The sequence below is a fragment of the Natrix helvetica genome (genome assembly GCF_964273705.1).
Source record: "Natrix helvetica genome assembly, chromosome: 2".
NCBI lineage: Eukaryota > Metazoa > Chordata > Lepidosauria > Squamata > Natricidae > Natrix > Natrix helvetica.
In genome coordinates, this window is record NC_138552.1 from 295,703,873 (window position 1) to 295,715,654 (window position 11,782).

The 11,782-nt window shown below is 47.0% G+C and overlaps 1 protein-coding gene across 1 annotated transcript in view; it reads right to left on the reverse strand.

Moving 5' to 3' along the window:
• Positions 1 to 9,271, reverse strand: part of ADORA2B (adenosine A2b receptor) — a 14,608-nt gene extending 5,337 nt beyond the window's left edge. The window contains exon 1 of the mRNA XM_081945487.1: positions 8,904 to 9,271. Within this exon, the coding sequence (XP_081801613.1) occupies positions 8,904 to 9,238 (335 nt within the window). The 5' untranslated portion in view covers positions 9,239 to 9,271. The remainder of the gene's footprint in view (positions 1 to 8,903) is intronic.
• Between the last annotated feature and the right edge of the window lie 2,511 nt (positions 9,272 to 11,782).

The window sequence follows — 11,782 nt, forward strand, 5'->3', positions numbered from 1 at the left end:
ACAACATCACAAGCACACAACATCCTCGTCCGCTCACACAATGGCACCGTGAGGCACACAATGTTGCCACAAACCTCATTGCACCACTGACGTTTCCGACCTCATTGAAGTTCAATACCTGGATTGTTATTTTTTCCTTGCATTTATAAAGTTGCAAAGTCCCCTCTTGGCTTTGTCTGTTATTTATTTCTTAAAAATAAATGCTCCCTTCTTTTTTTTCCCCTTGCTCCCCCAATAAAATCACTTCATTTTATTCAGGGGGGGGTTGAGGGGTTGGGGGAAGTAATAAAAACTTAATTTCCCATTTTAGGGCATCGTAGAACAGCTGAAGTAACAACGGCCCAAGTTCCTGTCTAATAATAATAAGGGAGAACAGCTGTTCATTCAATCAAGCTCGCCAATTTCTCAGCATATCAATTCATACGGCCGAGTTTTGACTTCATAAATTTAAGGACAGATCTGATCTAGAAATAAGTAGAAATTTCCTGACAGTGAAAACATTTAATCAGCGGAACTGCTTGCCACCAGAAGCTGTGGGTGCTTCATCACGGGAGGTTTTTAAGAAGAGACTGGACAGCCAGTTGTCTGGGTCTCCTACTTGAGCAGGGGGTTGGACTAGAAGACCTCCAAGGTCCCTTCCAACTCAATTATCCTTCTCTCCCTCATTCTTTCTTCCTCCCTCCCTCTTTCCTTCCTTCCTTCAAGACTTCCAAGGCAGCTTCCAACTCAATTATTCTTCCTTCCCTTCCTTCCCTCCCTCTTTCTTTCCTTCTCCCTCTCTCTCTTTCCTTCCTTCCTCCCTCCCTCCTTCCTTCCTTCAAGACCCTTCCAACTCAATTATCCTTCTCTACCTCATTCTTTCTTCCTCCCTCCCTCTTTCCTCCCTCTCTCTCTTTCCTTCCTTCCTTCAAGACCTCCAAGCGACCTTCCAACTCAATTATTTTTCCTTCCCTTCCTTCCTTCCCTCCTTCCTTCCCTCCCTCTTTCTTTCTTTCCTTCTCCTTCTCTCTCTTTCCTTCCTTCCTCCCTCCCTCCTTCCTTCCTTCAAGACCCTCCAAGGCCCCTTCCAACTCTGTTATTTTGTTATTCTGAGATTCATACTCAAAATAAGGAGGAATTTCCTGACAGAACAATTAACCAGTGGAACAGCTGGCCACCAGAAGTTGTGAGTGCTCCAACAAGGGAGGTTTTTAAGAAGGGACTGGACAGCCACCTGTCTGAAATGACATAAGGTCTCCTGCTTGAGCAGAGGGTTGGACTAGAAGACCTCCAAGGTCCCTTCCAAGTCGATTATTCTTCCTTCCTTTGTTATGTGGTTATTCTTCCTTCCTTCCTCCCATCCTCCCTCTTTCTTTCTTTCTTTCTTTCTTTCTCCCTCCCTCCCTCCCTCTTCCTTCCCCATCTCTGGAGGTTTTTAAGAAGAGACTGGACAGCCACTTATCTGAAATGGCATAGGGTCTCCTGCTTGAGCAAGGGGCTGGACTAGAAGACCTCTAGGGTCCCTTCTAGCCCTATGAGTCTAAGGTTGACTCAATTGAAGATTTACCTCAGGTTCCATTCACATCCCCAAAGTTAATGTTGATTCTTTTTATGGCAGAGAGAACCAATCAAGGAGAGAACCAATCTAGAACTAAGGAGAAATTTCCCTAACAGTTAACTAGTGGAACTGCTTGTCACTAGAAGTTGTGGGTGCTTCATCACTGGAGGTTTTCAAGCAGAGGTCGGACAGCCGTTTGTCTGGAACTTACAACAGTTTCCTTAGTAACCACTCAAAGTTTCAACAGCCCTGAAAACAGTGACCTGTTTTATGACCGTTTTTCATACTTATGACCATTGCTGCATCCCCATGGTCACTTGGTTTGCATTCGGACGCTTGGCAACTGACTCATATTTATGACGGTTGTGTGATCCTCTTTTGTGACCTTCTGACAAGTCAAGAGGCAAATAAAATTCAGTTAACAACCGGTTTACTAACTTAACATCTGCAGTGATTCACTTAACAACAGTGGCAAGAAAAGTCGTAAAGTGGGGCAAAACTCACATAACCATTGTTTCACTTAGCAACAGAAATGTCAGGCTCAATTGTGGTCGTAAGATTGAGGTCTACCTGTATATTTGCCACTGTTGCAAAGTGCCGGTATATGGTCTCCTCTTCAGCAGGGGGTTGGTCTAGAAGACCTCCAAGGTCCCTTCCAACTGCACTATTCACACTATCTTGCCGTGTTCCCTGCAGCCAGGGAGCCAACCAAATTCCTTTCTCCTGCTTTTGAGAGACCTCGCAACTCAGTCCCACACCACTCCTCAGAATTACAGCTAGTCCTCGACTTGCGACCATTTGTTTAATTAGGTTCAAAGTTACGGCAGCCGTGGGAAAAGTGAGTTACGGCCTGGCCTTGAAATCGTTCCCGCAGTCACACAATTGCAATTCGAGTGCTTGACCACCGGCTCGTATTGACAAGAGTTGCGAGCGTCTTGCAGTTCCGTGATTACAATTTGTGACCGAAATGGTAGAGGATCCTTTGGTGGGACAGGGGGTTGGACTAGATGACCTCCCAGGTCCCTTCCAATTCTCTGATTCTGTTGCTCAGGAGTGGCCAGCACAACCAACTGTTCCTGCAGGATTTGAGCCATCCAAGAAAGTTCTAGAAAATGTGAGTTGTGACCTCCCCCTCTCCCCCCATTTTGGAGAGGGGAGAGGGGGAGAGCCAATTGTAGATAGCACCAGTCCCTCCTGGGACCCCATTATGGGAAAACAAAACCCTTCAAATTGACCCCCTCCCCCCTTTTTAGGAATGTCCTGCAGAAGCTTTTAAAAACCACTTTTTTTTTTTTGCAGAGACCGTTCAGAAAGCTCATTGAAGAAAACATATTTGATATTAAATCATTACTCTTGGGATATATTGCATTCTCTTTATTTTCTTGCTAAAAGTTATTGATTGGCTGATTATGAAGCCATCAAGTTGTTTTCGACTCCAAAAATACCACATGATTCAGGGAGGGAGGGAGGGAAAAAGAAGGAAGGAAGGAAGAAAAGAGGGAAAAAGAAAAAAAGAAAGAAACAAAGAAAGAAAGAAAGAAAGAGGGGAGGGAGGGGTGGAGGAAGGAAGAAAAAGAAAGAAAGAGAAAGAAAGAAAGAAAGAAAGAAAGAAAGAAACAAACAAACAAAAAAGAGGGAAGGGGGAATGAAGGAGGGAGAAAGAAACAGAAAAAAGAAAGAGAAAGAAAGAAAGAGAATAAGTGAGAAATGAAGAGAGAAAGAAATGAAAGGAAGGAGGGAGGGAGGGAGGAAGGGATGGAGGAAGAAAGGGAGGGAGGAAGAAAGAAGGAAAGAAAGAACAAAGAAAGAAAGAGGAAGGAAGGAAAAGAAAGAAAGAAAGAAAGAAAGAAAGAAAGAAAAGAGTGGGAGTGAGGGAGGGAGGGAGGGAGAAAGAAAAGAAAGAAAAAGAAAGAAAGAATGAGGGAGAAAGCAAGAAAGAAAAAGAAAGAAAGAATGAAATAAGGAATGAAAGGAGGAAGGAAGGAAGGAAGAAGAGTGGGAGTGAGTGAAGGTGGGAGAAAGAAAAAGAAAGAATGAAGGAGAAAGGAAGAGAAAGAAAAAGAAAGAATGAAGGAGAAAGGAAGAGAAAGAAAGAAAAAAGAAGGAAAGAAATAAGGAATGAAAGGAGGGATGAAGGTAGGAAGAAAGAAAGAAGGGAGGGAGAAAGAAAGAAAAAGGAATGAAAGGAGGGAGGAAGGAAGGAAGGCAGGAAGGAAGGAAGAAAGGAAGGAAGGAAGAAGGAATGAAAGGAGGAAGGGAGGGAGGAAGAAAAGAAGAAAGAAAGGAAAACAAGTGTTTTGACAGATATGTCCAGAGTCCTGTGGCCTCATTCTGCCTACATTTTTCCACTGAATTTCTAAGCAGCGTTTCTCCATCTTAGCTACTACAAGACCTGGGGACTTTAACGCCCAGAATTCCCCGACCAACAAGCTAGCTACTGAATTCTGGGAATTGGGCTCCAGGCCTCTTGAAGGTTGAAAAAACCCCAAACTAGGCGGATGAGGGTCAGGGAACAATCCAGGATCGTCTTAGGGATGAGCTCTTAATCCATACTTTGTCCTCCGTAATCGGCGGGTGACCATTTCATCCCGGCTGAAAGTAAACGCTGGCCATCCGATTAACTCCTCTCCTGTGACCCAACATGCGCCAGATTCCTCACCTTTGTGTCATTGGTGCCATCATCACGGCTTTCAATTGGCGGGCTGAAACAGACACTGGGGGAAGCACAGCCGGTGGAACTCCCTGCCACAAGATGCGAAAACTGAACTTTTTTTTTTTTTTTTTTGGCCAAAGGATGTTTTGGAAAAGATCCTGGCAAAAGCCAAAGGGAGAGAGAGAGAGAGAGAGACGGTTGACCCGGGCACCGGCTGCGAGATGACACCAGAAACACCAATTACACACCCAAATATAGATATTTTCCCGTCCTGCCAAAGTTAGGAAAACAGAGCAACTTTCTGCCAAATTGTAATACACAAAAAACCGAGGCGATTGTAAACAATTGGATCTGGTTTTTTTTTTTATTATGATGATTTTTAAGGCAGTCACGCCACCGTCGTTGAAAAAGTTTTCCCCACTGACTTTGCTTGTCAGACGGTCCCAAAACATGATCACTTGGGTATCACAACCGTCGTAAGTACATGCCAGTTTCCAAGCTTCCGAATTTCGATCGCATGACTCTGGGGATGCTACTAAGGAAATATATATCCCACATCTTTGCAATTCCTCCGGGGCATCAATTGGCTGAGTCCAGACCAGGGTTTTTTCCCAGCCCATAATCCTGTGGGGATTACATTGGAAAAGGATATTTATTCTAGCATCTCTTATGTTTTTGTTGAACGGTTTGGAAGCGGGAAAGAAAGAAGGGAAGGGGCAATTTAAAAGAAAGAAGGAAAGAAGTATTTAATTGATAATTAAATGTAATTATTTACATGTCTTTCCAACAGAATCATGTTAATCTACTTAAAATTTCGTGACATTTATTCAAAGTGTAATTGTTTAAATTGAGTTACGATTTCATCATTTAAAAAATAATTATTATTGAAATATATTTAAAATTTAGCCATCTAAATTTATCTTAATCATTTAAATCTTAATTGTTTAAATGCATCCAGAATATAATTATTTAAGCAAAGTCAAAGGGCAACCTTTTAAATCTATTTAAAATGCAATCATTTACATTTCTTTATTTCTTAAAAATTTAATCATTTGAGGGCCTTCAAATTTATTTCAATGAGTTCCCAATGCAATTATTTAAATGAATCCCGAATGTAATTATTTACATTTGCTTAAAAATGTTGTTGTTCACATTTATTTAAAATCCCAACCGTTTCTAATTATTTAAAATCCAACCGTTTCCTTTTACCTAAAACTTAATGGTTTCCATTTACTTTAAACTGCAATTGTTTGTGTTTTTCACAACTTAATTATTGGCATTTATTTAAATGTATTTATTTAAATCCAATTAGAACTTCAGTATTAAAAGAAATTAAAATTTTGTGCCATCAGGCAAAAAAAACAACACCTCATTTGGAAGCAGACGTTCCTTTTGCAGAATTGTGCAATTCTACAATATTTTGCTGGCAGTTAAGTGCCCGTTTAGTTCTCCTTCCTGGCCCTTTCTGCAGTTGAGGATAGAAAGACAACTCCCAGCCTAGGTTTCAGACTGCAACCCCCATCATACCCAGCCGGCTGTGGCTAATGGGACTGCTAGTCCCAGCTGTCTAAAAAACAACCTCCGATTTGCAAAAATTGCAACGAACGCCCCCCTGCACGCAAAGGAGCAACAGTTGGGAAAAGAAGTTTTCCCAACATCTTTTTCCAAAGATGTTGCGGGGGGGGGGGGGGGGGGGAAACAGCTGCTGTATTTGGGACAATAATGTAAATTTGGTTTTGGGGGAGGGGAGGGGGGGAATAGGGGGAGGGGGATATCATTCCCATTTATATTTTTGGGCAGACCCTCTGGGATGTTGGTCCAAAGGCAAGCCGCTTTCGATAACAAGGAGGGAGTTTAAGGATCAGCGATGCAAAAGGACACCACGAAAATGGGTGTAGGACAAGTTAAAACATCTGCGAAAGGGGAGTGGGTGCATCCCCTAGGAATTCCCCCCCCCGTGAGAAACAGCCAGGGGTCTTTCTTCCCACCAGAGGTAAACAAGCGAGAAGGAGGACCACCACGAACAGGTGGGGAGAGATGGGGCCAACTTTTAAAACTTGACTAAATTAACTTTGGTGAGTTGAGGATTATCTTGGTAGGTTGTGTGAACTTGGACAGTGAGTTTTCATCCCGGGGGATTGGGAAGAGGGAGCCCCCCACCTAGGCCTGGAGAGGTGGGGGGCTGTTCTCTCTTTTGTAGGATTGTGGGTTCAAGAAGCTGGACTGCGAGACATCAGGGAGGCTTCAGTGGGCGGGGTTGGGCTGGATGATCTCCAGAGTGATTTTCCACTTGAGGATTCCATTCTTGTGAATGAATTGATGGAGTACAGGTTGTCCTTAACAATGAATTCATTTAGTGACCGTTCAAAGTTACAACGGGAAAAAAGGGACTCTTTGGAGGGAAACCATCAGAGGTTTGATGTTGGCTTGGTTATACAAACCAAGTTGGGGAATCTAGGTTTAGCTTATTGTGTGAACCAAGCCACGAATTGCCTTTTTGGCCACTCTCAGCCTAACCTACCTGGCAGGAATGTTGTGTGTGTGTTTTTTTTCATGCAGCTACTCCTCGACTTATAACAGTTTGTTTAGCGGCAATCGGAATTTACAACGGCACTGAAAAAAAGCAACTTATGACCGTTTTTCACTCTTACGACAACCGCTGCAGCATCCCCCTGTGGTCACATGATCAACATTTTCAGACGCTTGGCAACTGACTCGTAGTTACGACGGTCGCAGTGTCCTGGGGTCACGCGATCCCCTTTTGCGACCTTCTGACAAGCCAAGTCAATGGGGAATCCAGATTCGCTTAACAACCGTGCGATTCACTTAACAACGGAAGGGATTCGCTGAACACATTTGTGGCACGGAATTTTGTAAAAGGGGTAAATATTCACTTCACAACCGTCCCATTTAACAATGGGATGAGCAAAGTCAGAACTTGGTCCTAAGTTGAGGACTAGCTGTACTTACGATGGTTACGGGATTCCCCGCTTTGCGACCTCTGACAAGCAGGAATCCATAGGGAAGCCAGCAACCTTCTAGTAACTTAAAAACCACAATGGTTCACTTAATAACCATGTCAAGGAAGGTCGCAAAATGGGACAAAACTTACTTAACAACTCTCTTGCTTAGCAAAGGAACTTTTGGGCTCAACTGGGGTCGTAAGTCGAGGACTACATTGGCAAAGACCCCCTTGGCCCTCTGGAGTTGTTCAACCCCGTCTCATGACTAGTATTGAGTTCGTAAATTCCAGTGGCAGTGAATTCCACAGCTCCCAGGAATCCTGCCTGCCCTCCTGATTGAGGGGTTTCCCCCCCCTCTTGCGCCCCTGCTCTGCTGAGACACGTGCAATGCTTCTCTGGGTGGCCTCCTTTCTCTCAGCCTCAGTTTTCTCATCTGGCCAATGGGCACAAAGCGGGTCGGGGAAGACTGAATTAGACAGTGGCGCCCCCTTCCTGCAACCTGCAAATCTGAAGAACACAAAAGCAACACCGTCTTTTGTGTAAATCCGAGAGTTGTGTGAGGCTAATAATAGACATCGACTAATTGATGGTTGTGATGCCTGTCAGTTTCTGTTTACGATTATTCACAAGCCTCCTTGAGAAGAGAGCAATGGCTCTTCTTGTGCAGGAGCAATCTACCTTAGCTTACAATCTTTGCAGCTAAGGTCTTGCCCAGAGCCCCCGCTGGGCTTTTATGTGGCTGAAACACATGGGGGAGGGGTGTGTCATATATATTCCTCCACTTACGACCACAAATTGAGCCCAACATTTTTTGTTCCAGTCGTACCGGGGAGTTTTGCTCCATTTTGCGACCCTGGGACACGAAACCGTCATAAATACGAGTCAGTTGCCAAGTGTCCGAATTTTGAGCACGTCACTCTTTTCAGTGCTGTCGTAAGTTCGAATCGTCACACACGGATGGTTGTAAGTCTAAGGACCTTCTGTAGTTTACAATCCAAGGCAGGGAATTATGGGCCTCTGGAATGGAGAAGCAAGGCCGGAGGGGGGGGGGCTGCCACAAAGACGCCCCCATCCCCTTGCCAACATTGTCATAGCTGCCATCTTGACTCTCTTTACGCAGCCCTGGAAGCGATTCTGCATCCTATCCGTCAAATGGAATCCCTAGCATGGAAAGGGACCCCTTGAGGTCATCCAGCCCAACCCCACCTATCAAAGCATCCGAAAAGGACTGGCCGTCCGGCTTTTCTTCTTTAACCCAATGCTGGAAGGTGGCCGGCAGCCTGATCGTTCACACACGCTCACACACATACACTCCTCTCCGTTTCCAGTCTTTGGGGAGCAACAGCTAAAAACAAAACTGTCGGAAGGGGCCCTCCGAGGTCTTCTAGTCCAACCCTTCCTGGCTCAGGTAGCCGCTAAGATACGCACCGGGTCGGAAGGGACCCTCCGAGGTCTTCTACTCCAACCCTTCGTGGCTCAGGTAGCCGCTAAGAGACACAGCAGGTCAGAAGGGGCCCTCCGAGGTCTTCTAGCCCAGCCCCTCCTGGCTCAGGCAGGCGCTAAGAGAAGCACCGGGTCGGAAGGCGCCCTCCGAGGTCTTCTAGCCCAGCCCCTCCTGGCTCAGGCAGGCGCTAAGAGACGCACCGGGTCGGAAGGGGCCCTCCGAGGCCTTCTAGTCCAACCCTTCCTGGCTCAAGCAGGGAAGCCGCCCGCCCGCCCAGCCCGGCCACACACACAGACGCCCACCTACCTAAGCGGGATCTTGATGGCCAGGTAGCGGTCGACGGCCACGGCCAGCAGGCTGAAGATGGAGCTCTGGGTCAGCACCAGCACGAAGCAGGCCATGAAGAGGCAGGCGTGGAAGTGGGTGGTCAAGCCCACGCTGATGGTCACGGCGAAGGGGATGGCCAGCAGCCCCACCGCCACGTCGGCCACGGCCAGCGAGACCAGGAAATAGTTGGTGGCCGTCTTCAGCCGGCTGTTCAGCGCCACCGCCCAGCAGACCAGCACGTTGCCCGCGATGGCCAGCGCCGCCATCAGCAGCTCCACCACGATGTAGAGCGTGAACATCGCGCGGACGGCCATCCGGGACCGCCTGCCGCCCGACGGAGGACGGTCCCCGACTCGGGCTCAGCGGCGGCGCTCCGCGCATCCCCGCCAGGGACACCCAGAGGCCATGTAGACGCGCCCCCGCTCCAGCCGCAGGAGGAGGCACAACCGGGCAAGGAATGGCTGCAAGCCCGCGGGTGGGTTTGGGAGCCCCCGCTCCGGACGCGGTTTTTTCGCTCGAATGGACAGCGAGCTCCCAGTGCGACTCCCCGGCGAGGCGCTCGCTCGCCTTTGGCTCAGGCAGGCGCCGCTGCGCGTCTATAAGGCACATGGAGCCCGGAGGGGGGCGTGGCCGAGGCGAGCGCGGCCCCTGATTGGCTGGGGCCCTCCTCCCGTAAATCCCCGAGTCGGGCCGCGCTGCAATTTGAGCGCCCGGCCCGGATGGAGGAGGAGGAGGAGGAGGAGGAGGGAAGCGGGCGGTGGCCGGGACACTCATCCGTGCCCGGGTGGGGAGGAGAGTTTGTGACTCGGCCGGCCTACCTCGCGGGGTTGTTGGAGCAGAGATTTCCCTTTCCGTAGAGTCGTTCCCCCAAGGAGGTCCGCTGGTTGAAGCGCCTGGCCGGGACAAGGCAGTACGAGGAAGAGGCGCTTCTTCCAGGACGCTTCGTGCTTTGCCCCGAAAGAGACGGGGCGTCCGGGCCGGACAGAATTAATAAAAATAATTAAGTTGCTTGCAGAAGGAGCGGCACTTTGGCTAGGCTCAGACGGAATTGCGCTTTCTGCATGCTCAGGAGCGACACTTTGCCTATGCTTAGAAAGATTTGCACTTTGCCCATGCTCAGAAGGAATTGCGCTTTGCCCACGCTAATAAGGAGTGGCACTTTGCCCATGCTCAGGAGGAGTGGCACTTTGTCTATGTCCAGAAGGAATTGCGTTTTGTGCGCGCTCAGAAAGATTTGCACTTTGCCCATGCTCCAACCTCCCCAAGGCTCAGGCCGGGCGTTGCCGGCTGCGCTACGAAACCACCCTACCCATCCTCCCCTGCCGGCGGTGAGGCGGCCAGCGAATCCCTGCGTCTTCCAAGCCACCTAAGCAAAGCGAGCGGCCGGAGGGGACGTGAGAAGGGCAGCCGTCCCGGCTTTAATCCGGATTTGCAGTCTTAAACCTCCCTCGCCCGGCTCCGGTTCTCGTGCAAAAGCCCTCAAAAGCAGCGCGCAAACCGTGTTAGCTTTGCACGCCCAAACCCCTTTCACATGATCTGGAGCCAGGCGGACCCAGAAGGCGCAATTCTGGTCAGGGCGGGTTTTGCAAAGCCTCAAATCCGCCTTTGCGACGAGCTTTTGGGCTTTCGCCTGGTCGTCTCTTTGTTTTACGGTCTGGTGAAACCCTGGAAGTTGGCGCTGTTTAGCCAAAGAATTGCTCCGGGGCTAATCAGGGTGATTAAAGTGGCAGCCAACAGCTGCTTCTGCCTGGCCCAAGAAAGCCATGCTTTTATTTTATTTTTATTTGCAGTTGTCTTCAATTGCTGATTAAACGAGTCTCGGCTGTAAAATGGAAAGCCATAAAGTCATAAAAACGGGCTCAGCCCTTAAGTTGCCTTTGAACGCATCAGAATGTAGCAAAGTTCTCCATTCCATTCCAGGCCTCCGCCCATTTCCCCAGAATAGTGTGGTGGTGTTCTTACGCTCCTTTGAAGTTGCCGGTTCTGTATCTTATGGTTTCCTGCTGCGACTGCCACACCGTTGCCATATTTACGATAACTGATCCGCAGACAGACGCTTTGGGGCGACAGGTAAAAACAGCGGCAAAGAGAACCAGAAACCCAGATGGGGAACGGTTCTAAAATTCAAAAAAAAAAAACCCTAGGTAGGTAGGTGGATGGATAGACAAATACAGATATGATAGATATCTATCAATCTAGATGGATGGACGGACGGACGGACGGACAGACAGATATGATGGCTGGATAGATAGATGATAGATAGAGATAGATGATAGATAGATAGATAGATAGATAGATAGATAGATGATAGATAGATAGATAGATAGATAGATAGATAGATGATAGATACATAGATAGATACATAGATGATAGATGATAGATAGATAGATAGATAGATAGATAGATGATAGATAGATGATAGATAGATAGATGATAGATGATAGATGATAGATAGATAGATAGATAGATAGATAGATAGATAGATGATAGATAGATAGATAGATGATAGATAGATGATGATAGATGATAGAGATAGATAGATAGATAGATAGATAGATAGATAGATAGATAGATAGATAGATAGATAGATAGATGATAGATAGATGATAGATAGATAGATGATAGATAGATAGATAGATGATAGATAGATAGATAGATAGATAGATAGATAGATAGATAGATATTTTGATAGATAATGGATGGATGGGTAGATAGACAAAACAGACAGACAGATATGGTGGCTGGGTTGATGGATGGATCAATAAAATAGATAGATAGATAATGGATGGATAGACAAATACAGATATAGATGGATGGATGGATGGAGATAGATAGATAGACAGACAGACGGTTATGAT